The sequence below is a fragment of the Myotis nattereri genome (genome assembly GCF_964212035.1).
Source record: "Myotis nattereri genome assembly, chromosome: 9".
Lineage (NCBI taxonomy): Eukaryota > Metazoa > Chordata > Mammalia > Chiroptera > Vespertilionidae > Myotis > Myotis nattereri.
Window position 1 is genome coordinate 80,187,445 of NC_138084.1, and position 20,014 is coordinate 80,207,458.

At 54.5% G+C, this 20,014-nt stretch overlaps 1 protein-coding gene across 4 annotated transcripts in view; it reads right to left on the reverse strand.

Annotated features, from left to right (window-relative positions):
- BACE1 (beta-secretase 1) overlaps window positions 1-19,591 on the reverse strand; it is a 28,686-nt gene extending 9,095 nt beyond the window's left edge. Inside the window, exon 1 of one of the 4 annotated variants that reach the window (XM_081098542.1) lies at window positions 18,665-19,591. In XM_081098542.1, coding sequence (XP_080954668.1) covers window positions 18,665-18,922 — 258 coding nt within the window. In that variant the 5' untranslated portion in view covers window positions 18,923-19,591. Of the gene's footprint in view, window positions 1-642; window positions 882-18,664 lie in introns of those variants that run through there. The other 3 variants (XM_081098545.1, XM_081098543.1, XM_081098544.1) reach the window with 3 other exon arrangements.
- Window positions 19,592-20,014: the final 423 nt, after the last annotated feature.

The window sequence follows — 20,014 nt, forward strand, 5'->3', positions numbered from 1 at the left end:
CCAGTCTCAGGGCCCCCAGCCACCACGCGTGCCCTGACCACCCTGAATCCTCTGGAGTCTTCCTATTGGCATTTACAAATGCTTTAGTCTCTTTGTTTTTTTAAATCTTTTAAATCTCACATCCGCCTCCAGCTCCGTCCCCCCCCCCCCTCCCTTCACAACCAAAGTCGGCAGCCAAGCTGTCTTCGTTTTTCACCTCCCACCCCTGCTCGGCCCCTTCTAAAACGGAATCTCGCCTCTACCCCTCCCTCCACCATAGAACAGCCTTACAGTCACCAAACGCAGGACACATTTTCCAAACCAGGAACAGTCAGCACCGCTGACCTCTCCTCCTTGTCACCCCCCACCCCGCCCCACATGCACCCGCCCCTCCAGTCACCCCTGACCCCCCTCCCCGCACCCCGCCCGTAGCTCTGTCTGCGGTGCAGGCTCACTTCTCAAGCCTTGCCTTTGGCCCCTTCCTCCCTGCTCTACTCTCTCTCCATCATCTCACCCTTGGCTGCAGCCCACAGATCCCACCTCTCGGCCAATGACTCCTAAGCTTATAATCCTTCCCCCCTCCCGCCCCCCCGCCCCCCCCCCCCCTGGAAGCAACATCAAACTGCCTCAGAGGCACCTGGAATGTAGGGTGCCCAAGCTGACCTTGCGCGGTCCTGCCCATCGGTATTTTCCCGGTGTTCCCCGTATTAGCGAATGGCACCCCCAGCCATCTCTTCTCTCAGTCAGCAGCTTCAGAGCCATCTAACACATCCTCTTCCTCGCCAGTCCTCAGCCAGTCCTGTGCAGTTAGCCATCCTAACGTCTCCTGCATTTATTCATTTGCTGCCCTCTCCCCTGCCACCCGAGGCCAAGCTCTCCTCATTTCATCCTGGAATCTGCCCGGGCAGAGCACCCCTGAACCGCTCCAGCCTGTGTCTGCACTGTGGGGGAGGGACCTCTGCCAGATGCACACCGGACCAGGTGTCAGTGGTTTCCCTTGCTATTAAAAGAAAAGGTTAGCCGGGCTGGCATGGTTCAGTGGTTGGGCGCCAACCTATGAACCAGGAGGTCTCGGGTTAGATTTCTGGTCGGGGCACATGCCAGGGTTGCGGGCTCCATCCCCAGTAGGGGGCATGCAAGAGGCAGCTGTTTGATGATTCTCATCATTGATGTTTCTGTCTCTCCCTCCCTCTCCCTTCCTTTCTGAAATCAATAAAAATATATATGTTTAAAAAAAGAAAGTTTAAAGCACTAACATTTCAGAAGCCCTTCATGATCCAGTCCTGCCTACGTATCCAGTGTAGCTTGTCCCGTGCTCCCTAAGCCCTCTGCTCCTTGCCACTCTGACCTCCAGTTCTGTCCACGCACCTCCTATGACCCTTCAGCTTGAGCTCTAAAGAGACTTCCGACCAGGGCGTACTCTCTTGTTAAAATGCTTCCATCGAACGTGGCGCTGTGGTTTTACACTGGCCCTCTCCTCCCGTGTCCCCAGTGTGTCCCGAGTGGGTATCACAGGGCCTGGCGATACTGGTTGCTTGAGTTAACAAATGGCTAAAGGAAAAGAAGTGGGAATGAGCCCCTCTGCCCCCTATTTTGGGTGCAGAGGGGATCCCTCAGTTGACTCCCAAACTGGGGGTTTTGGGGTTGTAGGTGTGGCTCTAACTCACCAGGTGCCCGGGTTTGACACAGGATGCCAGTCTCCAGGCGCCTGGGGTCCTGAAGCCATCAGACTTGTTCCCCATCTGCTGGCTCAGGAGTCTCTGTAGCTACTGCCTTTAGATGCACAGAGACCGAAGCCTGGGGGTCAGAGCCAGGTCAGTGCCAATTACTTAACAAACATGGGTGCCCCTGGGGCGTCTGGAAGGCAGCTTCCTGGGAGGTGCTAACAAGCCTGCAGGGAAAGGGGAGGCCCCGGGGAATCTCCAGCAATAACCTTGCCTGATGAGAGAGGGACCAAGCTGGGGAGTTCAGGGTAAGTCTTTGTCCCCCAAATCCCAGTTGCCTTGGCCCAACTCTAGCAGACTTTCTGGATAAAAAGAGACTCCAGGAGCCATCTGTCCATTAGCTGGAGGGGGGTGGGGGGGCTCTTTCCAACCCAGAAAGATCTGTTACTAAGATCCACAGCCTTCCCTGGTAGCCCACCCCAAGGTCTTACCCCTTTGCAAGCCTCTGGGGAGGAGCTTTAATCCACATTATCCTATTTCTAATTCTCCTGGTCTATTTCCTTCTGAGGGGCCTCAGAGGTAAGGGGAGAAGCGCTCTTATCCTCTCAGATAACAAGCGTGTTGCTAAACTGAGATGTAGCATCTTCCATTTGACTGAGGACCCTGAGAACTAGTGTGTCGGCAAACTGACCCCTGTTATACCATGAGCCCCAAAGCCAGGGCCAGGATCCACTGGTCTGACCAAGCCCACGTCTGCTCTCTCATCTCCTTGACCTTCCCGAATCTCTCCTTGGGAGAAGGAATGTATGGTGGATTGTTACATTAAGGACTCACACCCCGTCTGCCTGCCCTGGTGGGATCCCCTCTGACACTGATGGGCTAGGACACATGACTTGTTTTGCCCCGTGAGCCATGGCAAAGGAGGAGAGCAGAGGGGGGTCCCCCTCATGAATTGGGGTTCGCCCTCGTGGAATGCTGCCCTGAGAGTGGAGCTCGGTCTGGCCTCCTCGAGGATGAAAGACTTCCTGGAGAAAGAGGCCCAGCAGGCCCACTTGGTCCGGCCCCAGCTGACTCGCCAGCTGAATTCAGCCACAGACTCCCACGAAACAAAATGGCCGTGGTCTTCAGCCGCCAAGTTTTGGAGTCGATTGTTACACAGCACCAGGTAACTGATAACAAAACTATCTGAATTAAGTTCTGGGATCCTTGACCTTGGGGGCCTCTAGGTCAACCATAGGTCAAGTCTAATGGACATCTTGTCCCTTTCCCCCTTCCTCCCCATGCTTCTCGGGAAGTTTCTCAAAAGCTCAAGGACCTCTTACCTCTATACCTTCCCGTATGCTGTTTCCTTTGCTTAAAATGTGCTCCCCTGTTTTGTCTAACTTCTGTTCAAAGTTCAAGTCACAGCCAAACCGGTTTGGCTCAGTGGATAGAGCGTTGGCCTGCGGACTGAAAGGTCCCAGGTTCAATTCCAGTCAAGGGCATGTACCTTGGTTGCGGGCACATCCCCAGTGGGGGGTGTGCAGGAGGCAGCTGATCGATGTTTCTCTCTCATCGATGTTTCTAACTCTCTATACCTCTCCCTTCCTCTCTGTAAAAAATCAATAAAATATATTTAAAAAAAAAAAAAAGTTCAAGTCACAGTTTAAACATCCTTTATCCCGAGGGTCTTCCCCTGATGCCCCCAGCCAAGATGAGCTTCTGTCTCTTGCAGGCCTCAGTAACAGTTGCTTCTTTGTATGTCACTCATCACATGCCAATCATTTAGCTAAAGCCTGTATGTCCCACTGTGAGCTGCTCAAGGGTGGGGCACCTTTGTATCCTTATTATGTACTAGAGGCCCAGTGCACGAATTCATGCAAAGGGCTCGGCCCTTGCAGCCCCTCACAGCCTTGGCTGGCCCTTGCAGCCCTGGCTTCATCTGGAAGGTCATCCAGATGGTCGTCCAGAAGGATGCCTGGACGGTCATTCTGCTCTTCAGTCTAATTAGCATATTAGCTCTTTATTATATAGGACTAGAGGCCCAGTGCACAAAAATTTGTGCACTGGTGGTGGTGGTGGGGGGTGTCCTTCAGCCCCACTTGTGCTCTCTCACAGTCTGGGACCCCTCAGGAGATAACGACCTGCTGGCTTAGGCCCACTCCCGGGTGGCAGAGGGCAAGCCCAATCCCTAGGTGCCTGCCCCGCAGGGAGTTGGGGAGTTAGGGAGTTGGGGCGCCGCCCCCTGTCATGCACAGAGCAGGGCGGATCGGGAGGTTGCGATGCCACCCTCAGTCACGCTCAGGGTAGGGCCGATTGGGGGGTTGGGGCGCCGCCCCCTGTCACACTCAAGGCAGGGTCGATGGGGAGGTTGCGGCGCCAACCCCTGTCACGCACAGAGCAGGGCCCATCAGGGGGGTTGGGGATCTGTCCCCTGTCACTCACAGAGCAGGGCCCATCAGGGGGGTTGTGGCTCCACACCCTGTAACACACAGAGCAGGGCTGATCAGGGGTTTGGGGAGCTCCCCCCTGTCACGCACAGAGCAGGGCCGATCAGGGGGTTGGGGAGCTCCCCCCTGTCATGCACAGAGCAGGGCCGATCAGGGGGTTGGGGAACTCCCCCCTGTCATGCACAGAGCAGGGCCGATCAGGAGGTTGTGATGCCACCCTCAGTCACACTCAGGGTAGGGCCAATTGGGGAGTTGGGGTGCCGCCCTCTGTCACACTCCAGGCAGGGTCCATGGGGAGGTTGGGGCACTGCCCCATCACCCACAGAGCAGGGCCAATCAGGGGGTTGGGGGCCGCACCCTGTCACACACAGAGCAGGGCCGATCAGGGGGTTGGGGAGCTCCCCCCTATCAGGCACAGAGCAGGGCTGATCAGGGGTTGGGGTGCCTTCCCCTGTCACAAACAGAGCAGGGCAGATAGGGAGGTTGTGGCCCCACCCCCTGTCACACACAGAGCCACAGGGCGATCAGGGGGTTTGGGCGCTGCCCCCTGTCATGCTGATCCCGGTGCCGGGAGGCCTCGTGGCTCCGCTGATCCCGGTGCTGGGAGGCATATTACCCTTTTACTATATAGGATAGAGGCCTGGTGCATGGGTGGGGGCCAGCTGGTTTGCCCTGAAGGGTGTCCTGGATCAGGGTGGGGGTCCCCACTGGGGTGCCTGGCCAACCTGGATGAGGGGATGATGGCTGTTTGCAGCTGGTCACACACCCTTCAGGATGGGGGTCCCCACTGGGGTGCCTGGCCAGTCTGGGTGAGGGGCTGAGGGCCGTTTTCAGGCTGGCGGGTGACTGAAGCTCCCAACCGCTCCTTTATTCCCTTTTTTTTATTATTATTATTATTCTTGGATTTATGGTTGTCACTGGAGCTGAGAGCCGGCTTTAGCTGTGAGACCTCACTGCTGAAAGCAGGTTTCTGGCTTTGTTTGCTTTCTGTATTTGAAACTTTGTTGCGACTTCAGCTCTGAGATCCCGGCTAACTGAAAACAGGTTTCTGGGGTTTTGTTTAGCTTCTATATTTGTAACAATGTTTCTTAGCAGCTCAGAGCCCAGCAGCAGCAGGCGGGGAACGTTGGAGTCCTCCGTCACTGAAGCAAGCAAGCCTCCTGTTCATGTCAGTAGCCTCGCTGCCGGCCGCCATCTTGGCTGGCAGTTAATTTGCATATCGCCCTGATTAGCCAATGGGAAGGGTAGCGGATGTACGGCTAATTACCATGTTTCTCTTTTATTAGATAGGGTTCTTACCTAACCCTCAGTAGGTGCTCCCTCACAATTTTGTTGTTGTTAATCCTCACTCGAGGATATTTTTTCATTGATTTTTAAAGACAGTGAGAGGGAGGGGAAGAGACAGAGAGAAACACTGATGTGAGAGAGACACATCGACTGGTTGCCTCTTGCATGTGCTCCAACCAGGGCTGGGGATCAAGTTTGCAACTGGACGTGCCCTTGACTAGAACTGAACCTGGAACCTTTCAGTCTGCAGGCTGACGCTTTATTCACTGAACCAAAACAGTTGGGATGTAATTTTTTTAACTGGTAGTAACTGCCTCATTTCCTGCAGTTCTCTGAACCACCACAGATTCTCGCTGTTAACTCAGCCCCAGGGTCTTTGCAGGGCTGTGATTTTAGTCTGGGACTGTAGGGTGACTGTAGCACCGACACCCACCATACCCACCCCTGCTTCCACTTTGCTCCACGGGCTGAAGCTGGCGATTGACACCGGGGAGCAAGCAGGCTACCAGGCTCCCCACCTTGGGCTATTTTTTAAATATCCTATATAATAAAAGGGTAATATGCAAATTGACCCCAACAGCAGAACAATTGGGAATGACTGGTCACTATGACACACACTGACCACCAGGGGGCAGACGCTCAATGCAGGAGCTGCCCCCTGGTGATTAGAGCGCTCCCACAGGGGGAGCTCTGCTCAGCCACAAGCCAGGCTGACGGCTGCCAGTACAGCAGTGGTGGCAGGAGCCTCTCCCGCCTCCTCAGCAGTGCTAAGGATGTCCGACTGCAGCTTAGGCCTGCTCCCCACTGGCAAGTGGACATCCCCTGAGGGTTCCCGGGCTGCCAGAGGGATGTCTGTCTGCCAGCTTAAGCCTGATTCCCCCCCAGGGACTGGGCGTAAGCCAGCAGGTGGACATCCCCCGAGGGGTCCCAGATTGCAAGAGGGCACAGGCCGAGCTGAGGGACCCCCCCACCCGAGTGCACAAATTTTTGTGCACCAGGCCTCTATATAATTTGATTTGATTTCAGAAAGGAAGGGAGAGGGAGAGAGACAGAAACATCAATGATGAGAGAGAATCATTGATTGGCTGCCTCCTGCACGCCCCACACTAGGGACTGAGCCCCCAACCCGGGCATGTGCCCTGACCAGGAATTGAAACGTGACCTCCTGGTTCATAGGTCGATGCTCAACCACTGAGCCACGCCGGCCGGGTGTTTGTTATTGTTGTTTTAAGGAATCCCAAGCTGGCTACATCACCCCAAACCTTAGCTAGTGCACCCTTCCCCCTTTAGACAGGATGCTCCATTTCCCCCAGCCTCAATCTGGCTCAACTAGTATTTGTTAGTGCTTCCAGCTCACATCAGTCGGTGGCTATGAATGGTTAAAAAGTATACACATCTGTCTTATAGACCAGACCTAAGACAATGGTCTCCAACCTTTTTTTTTTTTAAGCAGTAAAATGCCTTTCTGAGCTCATGCAGGACCCCAGTGTACCAAAGAGAGGAAAGGCAGAGGTCTTCTGTTTGAAGAAGAGAATTTACTTCCTCTGTCCATCCCATCCCCGGTGGCTATTGAGGCATCTCTTTTGCCCTTCAACCTCCATGAAACCCACCCGGAAACTCCAGCCTGTGAGGCATCACGGCTGCTAGGTTATCTGCTTTTTCACTGTCACACAGGAGGTCCTTCCTGTCATCTCTCCATCCCCCACCCACAGTGGCCGTGGCTTTCCTGTTCTCTGGGTCTGTACTCAGTGGAAAGCGAAGCCCAGCACCTGGCTTCTCAGCTGGGGCCATCGGGAGGTGCCAGGGTTCACACCCTGTGCTCCTGGTGAAAGGTCTAGGCACCCAGAGGCCAGGCAAGGAGACATTCAGCCTGAACTCAGGAGGTTCCGGTGGGCGGCAGACAGGGTCAACCACAGGCCATGCACTTAGAAGGCCTGGCGAAAGGAGCAGCTTGGGTGGAGAGGCAGGGAGCTCAGCCATTTGCTCCGTGGCTTTGTCAGAGTCTGAGAAGAATGCCTAGGAGTCCTGCCTGGCCAGTGTTGCTCAGTGGTTGAGCATTGACCTATGAACAGGAGGTCACAGTTCAATTCCCGGGCAGGGCACATGCCTGGATTGTGGGCTCCATCCCCAGTGTGGGTGTGCTGGAGGCAGCCGATCAATGATTCTCTCTCATCATCGATGTTTCTATCTCTCCCTCCCTCTCCCTCCCTCTCTGAAATCAATAAAAATAAATAATTAAAAAAAAGACCTAGGTGTCTAGCTCCCCAGGTGAGCCCCTGGGACTGTGGACTCCCCTCCACCTCTGAGCACGCACCTGCCCTCTCAGGAGCCACTGGCACCGCCCGCAGGTGTGCAGGCGACGGGCTGCTCAGGGCCTGGAGGAGGGTCCGGCTCCAGCCCAGAACTCCCCACTGCCTGGCTCCCAGCACACAGAGCAGCTGGTTGTCAGGTGCGGGCTTCCCTGTTCTTCTCCCTGGACTTTCAACCAGGACGCCCTGCTGAGCTCTGCTGGAGACAGCGAGAAGGGCTCCTGACCTCCAACCTCAGCAGGGCACCGTCTCTCCCAATGCCCCCCATGCCCCACAGACTCCTTCTTTCCTGACCTGGGGCCCGAGGCCGAGTGTGGGGCAGCCTGAGGGTCCCAGAAGGACCAGCGTGCAGCAGGGAGCCGAGCCCAGTCGCCCCGCCTCAGGAACTGGCGGCAACCTTAGAACTGGGGTCCCGCCTGCATTGTCTAGTTCCGTGGTCGGTAAACTGCGGCTCGTGAGCCACATGCGGCTCTTTGGCTCCTTGAGTGTGGCTCTTCCACAAAATATCACAAAATACCACGTGCGAGTGCGCACGTACAGTGTGATTGAAACTTCGTGGCCCATGCGCAGAAGTCGGTATTTTGTGGAAGAGCCACACTCAAGGGGCCAAAGAGCCACATGTGGCTCGCGAGCTGCAGTTTGCCAACCCCTGGTCTAGTTGAATGGTGGTTCGTTGAATTCAATGGATTTCCATTGAGTTAATATCAGAACTTAAAAATATATATAACCTGGAATTCCACTGTATAAACACAATAAAAACGGAACTATGCTGGGAGCTGGGAGGTTTGGGGGCAGGTGGGAGCAGACCTTGGAGGGTGGCAGATACGGAGTCTTGCCTGCTTGCCTTTCTCCCAACCTTCTCCTCACACTGGGGTCCCTTGTAAAGTCCCACACACCACGCACTCTCTCTGAGCCTCCATTTCCTCACCCCCCAAATGAGCATGCTAATACATAGCCCTTGCAATTAAAGCAGAGTGGTAACTGTCACATTTTGTGCTTTAAACGCTGCTCCTTTTGCTGTGCTCCCCGACACGAGCAGTCAGAGCGGCTGAAAGGAAGGGACGGGTCTTTCTTCCCGTCAGCACCAGGGGTAGAGCCCTGGGCTGGACTCACGTGTGAATGCGGCTCTGAGGACCGTCCTCCTCGCTGTCCTCACCCCCCACCTCTTCCAGGACCTTCTATTCTAACTTCGACCCTCCTGCCCAGGCTCTACCGGGGGTGGGGAACCTTTTCTCTGCCAAGGGCCATTTGGATATTTACAACATCAGTCGAGAGCCATACAGAATTACCATCTTAAAAATTAGCCTGCTCTATTTGGTCAGACATTTAATCAGCTCACCCCTAATGCCTTGGCAGGGCCGGACCAAATGATTTCTCGGGCCTTATCCTGCCCGCAGGCCAGATGTTCCCCACCCCTGGTGTCCAAGCTGCCCTCCACACCAGCGATTTTCAACCGGTGAACAGCAAGAATTTTTCAAACATGCAAAATCTGACGACCTAGTCAGGGGCCCTATCCTCCTTTCCCTTAAATTGTCAAATTAAAAAAATGACAGCAGCCAACACAACCAAAGCCGTCGTTGTGAATGAATCAAAATTGTACCTATTCTATTTGTTAGATCAGTAAAAAGCCATTAGCATATTTCCGGTGTGCCACGGAAGCTGGGCGACTGGTTATGGGTGCCATGAGAGGAAAAGGGTTGGAAATCACTGCTCCACACTGAAGTTTTTTCCTGGAGCCCCAACTACACTGACCACCCCTGTCCCGTGTACCTACAAGGCCTCTCTGCCGCTAGACTCAAACCCGCGCTCCCCGAGCCCCGCAGCACGAGCCCAGCTCCCAGCTCCTAGCGTAGCTGGGCCTCCCTCTCTTCAGAGTGCTCGCCCCAGCATGCGCAAGCAGCACAGTCTCTCCTCTCCCCGTCGAGTCAAAGGCCCCCTTTCCAGCAGGCCTTGCCTGGCACCCTGTTGCTTCACCCCCGAGACTCACTGCTCTATTCGTACCAAATGCACAAGGTCTCGGGTGCTGCTGAGGTGTGCACACGGCTGGCCTCACACACACGGGGCCTCTCTGAGTGCTGCGGCTATGACATTATTTTTCTCTTCTGCACACACAGGTGCTCCGCAAACATTTGTTAAACGGAATCGACTCTCCCCAGATTTCAATCAAAACAATTAATCTTGTCCTGCATTTGGATAGTGACACTTACACCAGTATAATGAGATGATACTCTTTCATTTAGGAAAAAGACTAAAAATATTTTCACCAGAACTCCAGTTCTGCACTTACAGTTGCCCATCAACAGCTCTATTTAGATGTCTTACAGCTTATTTATTCCCTCACTCAACGTTTTTAGGTGCATGTTCTGAGCCTGGTGCTGCTGGAGATATTAAAGAAAAACAAGACACTGAAAAAAATAAACATTTTAAAAATACACTGTTCTTGCCCTAGCTGGTGTGGCTCAGTAGATAGAGCATCGGCCTATGGACCAAAGGGTCCCAGGTTCTATGCCAGTCAAGGGCATGTACCTTGGTTGCAGGATCCTCCCTGGCCTGAGCCCCGGTGGGGCTCATACAGGAGGCAACCAATCGATGTGTTTCTCTCAGATTGATGTTTCTCTCTGTCTCTCTGTCTTTCCCTCTCCCTTCCACTCTCCCTAAAAATCAATGGAAAAATATCCTCGGGTGAGGATTAACACACACACAAACAAACAAACAAAGACACTGTTTTCAAGAAGTTGGTGTTTTATGAGGGAAACACACATTTGGGTAAGTGTAGTAAGAAAGTAAGAGCAGGTATCATGTGAGAATGGCAGAGGGACGTTCCCCATAAACCCTTTCTTCTTCTACCGGAGACACACACATAGGAGGCATGGAGTAGTCGGAAGAACACAAATAGGAGGCATGGAGTAGCGGGAAGAACACACACACAGGAGGCATGGAGTAGCGGGAAGAACACACACAGGAGGCATGGAGTAGCGGGAAGAACACACACACAGGAGGCATGGAGTAGCGGGAAGAACACACACACAGGAGACATGGAGTAGCAGGAAGAACACACACAGAGGAGACATGGAGTAGCGGGAAGAAAACAAACACAGGAGGCATGGAGTAGCGGGAAGAACACACACAGGAGACATGGAGTAGCGGGAAGAACACACACAGGAGGCATGGAGTAGCGGGAAGAACACACACAGGAGGCATGGAGTAGCGGGAAGAACACACACACAGGAGACATGGAGTAGCGGGAAGAAAACACATACAGGAGGCATGGAGTAGCGAGAAGAACACACACAGGAGACATGGAGTAGCGGGAAGAACACACACAGGAGGCATGGAGTAGCGGGAAGAACACACACAGGAGGCATGGAGTAGCGGTAAGAACACACACACAGGAGGCATGGAGTAGCGGGAAGAACACACAGGAGACATGGAGTAGCGGGAAGAACAACACAGGAGACATGGAGTAGCGGGAAGAACACACACAGGAGACATGGAGTAGCGGGAAGAACACAAACATAGGAGGCATGGAGTAGCGGGGAGAACACACACACAGGAGACATGGAGTAGCGGGAAGAACACACATAGGAGACATGGAGTAGCGGGAAGAACACACACAGGAGACATGGAGTAGCGGGAAGAACACACACAGGAGACATGGAGTAGCAGGGAGAACACACACACAGGAGACATGGAGTAGCGGGAAGAACACACACAGGAGACATGGAGTAGCGGGAAGAACACACACAGGAGACATGGAGTAGCGGGAAGAACACACATAGGAGACATGGAGTAGCAGGGAGAACACACACAGGAGACATGGAGTAGCAGGGAGAACATACACAGGAGACATGGAGTAGCGGGAAGAACACACACAGGAGGCATGGAGTAGCGGGAAGAACACACACAGGAGGCATGGAGTAGCGGGAAGAACACACATAAAGGAGGCATGGAGTAGCGGGAAGAACACACACAGGAGGCATGGAGTAGCAGGGTGAACACACACACAGGAGACATGGAGTAGCGGGAAGAACACACACAGGAGGCATGGAGTAGCGGGAAGAACACACATAGGAGACATGGAGTAGTGGGAACACACACACAGGAGACATGGAGTAGCGGGAAGAACAACACAGGAGACATGGAGTAGCGGGAAGAACACACACAGGAGACATGGAGTAGCGGGAAGAACACACATAGGAGACATGGAGTAGCGGGAACACACACACAGGAGACATGGAGTAGCGGGAAGAACAACACAGGAGACATGGAGTAGCGGGAAGAACACACACAGGAGACATGGAGTAGCGGGAAGAACACACATAGGAGACATGGAGTAGCGGGAAGAACACACACAGGAGACATGGAGTAGCGGGAAGAACACACACAGGAGACATGGAGTAGCGGGAAGAACACACACACAGGAGGCATGGAGTAGCAGGGAGAACACACACACACAGGAGACATGGAGTAGCGGGAAGAACACACACAGGAGACATGGAGTAGCGGGAAGAACACACACAGGAGACATGGAGTAGCGGGAACACACACACAGGAGACATGGAGTAGCGGGAAGAACACACACAGGAGACATGGAGTAGCGGGAAGAACACACACACAGGAGGCATGGAGTAGCGGGAAGAACACACACAGGAGGCATGGAGTAGCGGGAAGAACACACACACAGGAGGCATGGAGTAGCGGTAAGAACACACACACAGGAGGCATGGAGTAGCGGGAAGAACACACAGGAGACATGGAGTAGCGGGAAGAACAACACAGGAGACATGGAGTAGCGGGAAGAACACACACAGGAGACATGGAGTAGCGGGAAGAACACAAACATAGGAGGCATGGAGTAGCGGGGAGAACACACACACAGGAGACATGGAGTAGCGGGAAGAACACACATAGGAGACATGGAGTAGCGGGAAGAACACACACAGGAGACATGGAGTAGCGGGAAGAACACACACAGGAGACATGGAGTAGCAGGGAGAACACACACACAGGAGACATGGAGTAGCGGGAAGAACACACACAGGAGACATGGAGTAGCGGGAAGAACACACACAGGAGACATGGAGTAGCGGGAAGAACACACATAGGAGACATGGAGTAGCAGGGAGAACACACACAGGAGACATGGAGTAGCAGGGAGAACATACACAGGAGACATGGAGTAGCGGGAAGAACACACACAGGAGGCATGGAGTAGCGGGAAGAACACACACAGGAGGCATGGAGTAGCGGGAAGAACACACATACAGGAGGCATGGAGTAGCGGGAAGAACACACACAGGAGGCATGGAGTAGCAGGGTGAACACACACACAGGAGACATGGAGTAGCGGGAAGAACACACACAGGAGGCATGGAGTAGCGGGAAGAACACACATAGGAGACATGGAGTAGTGGGAACACACACACAGGAGACATGGAGTAGCGGGAAGAACAACACAGGAGACATGGAGTAGCGGGAAGAACACACACAGGAGACATGGAGTAGCGGGAAGAACACACATAGGAGACATGGAGTAGCGGGAACACACACACAGGAGACATGGAGTAGCGGGAAGAACAACACAGGAGACATGGAGTAGCGGGAAGAACACACACAGGAGACATGGAGTAGCGGGAAGAACACACATAGGAGACATGGAGTAGCGGGAACACACACACAGGAGACATGGAGTAGCGGGAAGAACACACACAGGAGACATGGAGTAGCGGGAAGAACACACACACAGGAGGCATGGAGTAGCAGGGAGAACACACACACACAGGAGACATGGAGTAGCGGGAAGAACACACACAGGAGACATGGAGTAGCGGGAAGAACACACACAGGAGACATGGAGTAGCGGGAAGAACACACACAGGAGACATGGAGTAGCGGGAAGAACACACACAGGAGACATGGAGTAGCGGGAAGAACACACACAGGAGACATGGAGTAGCGGGAAGAACACACATAGGAGACATGGAGTAGCAGGAAGAACACACATAGGAGACATGGAGTAGCGGGAACACACACACAGGAGACATGGAGTAGCAGGAAGAACACACACAGGAGACATGGAGTAGCGGGAAGAACACACACACAGGAGGCATGGAGTAGCAGGGAGAACACACACACAGGAGACATGGAGTAGCGGGAAGAATACACATAGGAGACATGGAGTAGCGGGAAGAACACACACAGGAGACATGGAGTAGCGGGAAGAACACACACAGGAGGCATGGAGTAGCGGGAAGAACACACACACAGGAGGCATGGAGTAGCGGGAAGAACACACACACAGGAGGCATGGAGTAGCGGGAAGAACACACATAGGAGACATGGAGTAGCGGGAAGAACACACACACAGGAGGCATGGAGTAGCGGGAAGAACACACACACAGGAGGCATAGAGTAGCGGGAAGAACACACACACAGGAGACATGGAGTAGCGGGAAGAACACACATAGGAGACATGGAGTAGCGGGAAGAACACACACACAGGAGGCATGGAGTAGCGGGAAGAACACACACACAGGAGGCATAGAGTAGCGGGAAGAACACACATAGGAGACATGGAGTAGCGGGAAGAACACACACCGGAGGCATGGAGTAGCGGGAAGAACACACACAGGAGACATGGAGTAGCGGGAAGAACACACACAGGAGGCATGGAGTAGCGGGAAGAACACACACACAGGAGGCATGGAGTAGCGGGAAGAACACACACACAGGAGGCATAGAGTAGCGGGAAGAACACACATAGGAGACATGGAGTAGCGGGAAGAACACACACCGGAGGCATGGAGTAGCGGGAAGAACACACACAGGAGACATGGAGTAGCGGGAAGAACACACACAGGAGGCATGGAGTAGCGGGAAGAACACACACACAGGAGGCATGGAGTAGCGGGGAGAACACACACACAGGAGACATGGAGTAGGGGGAAGAACAGGGTGAGAGAATCTTTACTTTCTGGCCTGCCACCTTGCCAACTGTTTACCCTTTGAGTCCCTACTTCTTCTGCTAGAAGCTGTGAATATGAAAAACAAAGTAATCTAGTAGAATATGTTTGAAACACTTTGCATAAAGTGCAACCCTAAGTACAAGCAGCTTTTGTATACCAGTACTGCTAAGCCATCCCCTCCTGCCAGCCTGCCTGCTCCCCAAAACGTCTTGTTCAGATCCAGGTCACTCCCAATCAGACCTTTTTTTTTTTTTTTAATTTTTATGCTTTTATTTTCAGATTTTCTCCAAGAAAGAGGCATTCCCTTTATAATTTTTTAAAAAATCTTGATTCTTCCCTTTTCCTCATCCTTAACTTCTTACCTCTCCAGACCTTTTTTTTTTTTAATCCTCACCCGAGGATATTTTCCCATTGATTTTTAGGGAGAATGGAAGAGAGAGGAAAAGACAGAGAGAAACATCTACATGATAGAAACACATTGACTGGTTGCCTCCTCCACGCGCCCTGACCAGGGCCCCGGCTGGGAAGGAGCCTGCAACCGAGGTACATGTCTTTGACCAGAATCGAACCCAGGACCCTTTGGTCCTCAGGCCGATGCTCTATCCAGTGCCAAACCGGCCAGGGCCCAATCAGAATCTTGAAATCATCGTCGACACCTTCTTCCCCACTCTTCACACCAGTGTCGCCAAGTCCTGTCCACCTGCGTGTACTGTTCCTCGCATCCTGGTCTCCCTTTTCATCGCTCACGGCCTCGTCTGGCCTTGTCATGGCGCCTCTCACTCGGACTGGGTGACAGACCTTCTGCCCCCGCGCGTCTCATTTCCATTCCTTCCATCATGTGGCTGTCTCTCCCTACAGCATCGCTTTCTTCAGATTATTCCCCCACACAAATACCTGCAGAGCAACGTCCAAACCTTAAGCTTGACATTTAAGGCTTTGGGCAATTTGGTTCTATCTTATTTACCTGAACCTGTAACATCAACTGGACGGGGTTCCTGAACTCTGCCTCCAGGACAAACATTCTGAAGCTCAAACACACGTAACTCATTGTCATTTGCTGTGGCCTCTTCTGGTCTAACCGAGTCTCAGGGAGAGAAGTGGGCATACAAAGAAAGCGCAGTTCCTGTGTGGAACAGGTGCCATTTCCCCACCGAGAATGACTGCCCCTCCTATTCATGCTAACAGACCACCTCCTCTGGGAGGCCTTCCCTGAGGTCACCTCTCCCTGAGCGCCGATCGCACCCTTTGTGCTAAGTAGATCAGTGCTCCCCTGAGATCCCTACTCAGTGAGTCTGAGGTGGGGCCAGAGAATGTACATTTATTTCGAACGGGTTCCGATAGCAGGGGCCCGGGGACCTCACGTGGAGCACTGCTGCTATGGGGTACCTGGTCCTAGCATTTATTCTTCCACTGCACACTCAACTCCTTAAGGGCAGAATACACATTCCATCTCTTTGTGGATCAGCCCCCAAGCCCCACAGTTAATTGCACAGCACTTTGACTGGTTCAGAGGATCTGCCAGGCGTGCTCTTACATGGTGCTTACAGCCGCCCGCCAGGGGGGAGAAAGGCAGACTGCCGGGAAAGAATCAAAGTCACCGCAGAGCCGAGCCCGGCTGGCACTGGCTCAGGTTTGCAGCCATGGGGCAATCCACCGCGGGTCTCCTGCACTGGCTCCCTGGGCTGGCGCTGAACTTTAAGCCCACCTCCCTTCCCTTAGGAGGGTGGGGTGAGGGCCCAGCCAGCGTGACTCAGTGGTTGAGTGTTGACCTATGAACCAGGAGGTCACGGTTCCATTCCCGGTCAGGGCACGTGCCCAGGTTGTGGGCTCCATCCCCAGTAGGGGGGTGCAGGAGGCAGCCAATCAATGACTCTTTCTCATCATTGATGTTTCTATCTCTTTCTCTCTCCCTTCCTCTCTGAAATCTATTAAAAAATTATTTTAAAAAAAAGAAAATGTGGGGGAAGGAATTGACATTTATTGGACAATTACTCTCTGCCAACTTCTGGGCTGGGGGTGTAGACATCATCTCAGGGGTCCGGGAAGTATGGTAAGTGGTCCCCCAAGTGCAAACACTGAGGCTGAGGACACCATGTTTCATGCACAGCACAGAAGAGGCAGAAGTGGCCAGACAAACTGGGAGGAAATGACTTTAACTGACTGCAGGTCAATTATGTGGCCCGCTGCACTGTTCCAGATGCTTTCACCTACATGGTCTCGTTTAATGCCCACAACGACCTGGCAGAGGAGAGCTCTCTGCACCCGTTGAGAGGCAAGGCAATCGGCTCAGAGAGGTCAGACTGTTTGCCCAAAGCCACACAGCAGAGGAGAGGAAACGCTGGCATTCCTGTCTGTCTGACCCTGCAGCCCTGTCCCGTGGCCATGTCCCGGGGTCTCTGCACAGCACACATGGCCCCAGGTCTCCACATCCCCTTGTCCCTGACAACACCCTGTGAACCTGAGCCACCCCACTCCCTTCAGATACTCGGAACCTCGCCCTGTTCTCGCCCTGAGGACTGACTCCAGACTGCTCCTGGGTACTAAGGGTGTGCAGGCAAGAGGAGGAATTCGCGGGGGAGACCGGAGCCTTGGGTCAGCCGGGCGGCGGGCGGGCCTGGGTGGCTGCCCCGGAAGGCTGCGTCCACCAGGCCACTGGGAGGTGGAGCCTTGCAGAGGGAGCTTCCTGAGAAGCCCAGGCTGCTCCCTACGCACAGACACTCCCCTTCACAGACCCTCCCAAGGACAGGCCTCCTCGACATAGACAGGAGGGGAGTGGGGCGGCTCAGGTTCAAGGTGACACACCCGCACACAGAGCCATCCTGTCACTTGTGTCCAGACCCTCCCACAGGGGAGCACATGTGCACAGAGGCCGGCCACAGCCCCCACGGAGGGCTGCTCACACCCACATTCCCACCCACCCACAGCGGTGCAGGGGGTGCAAACTGCACCAGCCACTTTGGAGGTACCAGGGATTGTCAGCAAGGATGGGGAGAGTGGGTGGCATTTTCGCCATCGCTGCCAGGCCGCCCCCTGCTCCCCCAGCAGCTATCGGAGTCGCAGTCCCAGAAGGGGCTCTGGTTCCTGAGCTGCGACTTGTCCTTTCCCCAGGCTCAGCCTAGTCCTTTCTGGCCTGTGCCTGGAGGCTTGGGGCGGGGGAGGGGCAGGGGTGGATGTCAGTGGGGGAGGGGGCAGGCGGAAGAGGGATGGACCTCAGGAGCCTGTCTGTCTAGGCGCAGTGGTTCTCAACCTTCCTAATGCTGCGACCCTTTAATAGTTCCTCATGTTGTGGTGACCCCCAATTTCATTGTTACAAATTAAACACAATTAAAGCATAGTGATTCATCACAAAAACAATATGTAATTATATGTTTTCCCATGGTCTTAGGCGACCCCTGTGAAAGGGTCGTTCGACCCCCAAAGGGGTTGCGACCCACAGGTTGAGAACCGCTGGTCTAGGGCTTCTGGGCTGGCCTGGAGGTCACAGGAGCTCAGGCCTCAGCTTTGCTGCCCGCTTGGTAGCCCAGACAGTGGGAGAAAGGGCCTCATCCAACTCGGATCAGGGTTCCCTGGCCTTCAAGGTGCCAGGAATGATGGTGGGTAGCCTGATTCCCGAAACGCCAGAGGAGGTGAGGGGTTGGGTGACCAAGGTCTGGAGTGGTGGGCGCAGCAGACTCAGGCTTGGCCAGGGCTCACACCTGTTCCCAGCGAACCCATGGCTCGGGCCCTTCTCTGGGGCAGGCTCCCCGCACGGAAATATTTCTCCTGCCCTAAATCTTTACAAAGAGGTGTGTGTGTAAGACGGGAGTGAAGAGAGGGCCGGCGGACCAGGGCCACGGGGACGCCTGAGAGGGAAGGGGAGCATTGGGAACGACAGATGACCCCAGCTGCCACCGTGGTCGCCCGAGAAGGTTTCAGGAGAGGGTCCCTCCTGCCCACACCACCCAGCCCACGTTCGCAGGGACCAGCATGCTGCCCCCCAGCTCCCGCCTCTGCTCCTGCTGGAGGAGGGTAGCGTGGCCTGGCGACCTTACCGTCTGGGGGGGGCTGCCCACAGTCATCTCCACATAGTAGCCCTGACCGGACTTGCCCCTCAGGTTGTCCACCATCTCCACGAAGCTGCCCCTCCGGCCGGGCTCGTCGGGCTCCTCGGTGTCCCGGGGCAGTCGCAGGCCCAGGGGGGTGCCCCCTAGCCCACTCCGCAGAGGCAGCCGGATGCCAGGCTGGGCACAGCGGGTGGGCAGCACTGCCGAGCCCATCCACAGCAGGAGCCAGGGCAGTGCTGGGGCCATCGCGGCCCGGCCTCCAGGCCCTCAGGGCTCCCCCGGGCCCACGTCCCTCCCGATGGTCTGACCCCCACTCTGGGTGCCGGTGGTTTCTCAGGAAAGCGAGCTGTGCAGCATCGGGGATCCTGCGGGCCTTGGACCAGCCCGCCCCGCTGTGGGATGGCAGGAACGATCGGCGGGGCGAGCGAAGGGGAGACGGATCCCAGCTACATCTGGCCAGAGGCGTGCAGCCTCAGCACAGGTCGGGGAGAGGCCGGCCTGGGCCCCCCGGGGGCGCTGGGAGGGGCGAGCATGGCAGGTCGGCAGCGCTGGTTTCCCGGGGCTCCTGGCAGGTCGGTGGTGGGGAGAGGCATGGGCTCCCGCAGCTGCACCGCTGGTCAGGCCACCATCGCCCAGCTCCACTCCCAGGCAGGCTGGGGAGGCGGAAAGACTTGTGGCGGTGGCTGTCAAGCGAGGCTTCGCTGTTCCATGGGATCGCTGGGAAGTGTAGTCTTCCCAGCAGCAGCCAGCTTCCGGGGCTGGTGAGGGGTCTGGGATGCCCTCTGCTGAGCTGGAGTCCACTCTGCAGCACCTGGCGGGCAAGGTGGTGTTGGCCTTGGCGGGCGGGAGGACCCACGAGCAGAGAGTGGTGCCGACCTCGCATTCTGTCAGTCCTTCATCTTGCATTTATTAAGCACCCACTGTGCGCCAGGCATTCTGCCAGGCCCTGCGGAATAAAGGCACATGCACCGCGCAAAATGAGGTGGCTCCAAGGAGTCAGGGTTCAGGATACAGCGATTAATGTTATTAGTACTACAACTTGGGAGAAAAAGTACACTGACAGAATTAGAAGAGAAGTCACAGACTAGAAGGTAACATTTGGCACACAATAGAGGGACAAAAAGTAAATTTCTATAATACAAGGAATCAATACCCCCCCCCCCAACAACCTGGTAGAAATATGAATAAGTAATTTAAACGGGTAATTAATAGAAGAAATTCAAATGGTCAATAAACATGAAAAAAAGCTTAATTTCATTCATAGTGAAGTAATGCAATTAAATCAACATTTAGATAACATCATTATTCATTATTTTGCTTCTCATATTGGTAATATCT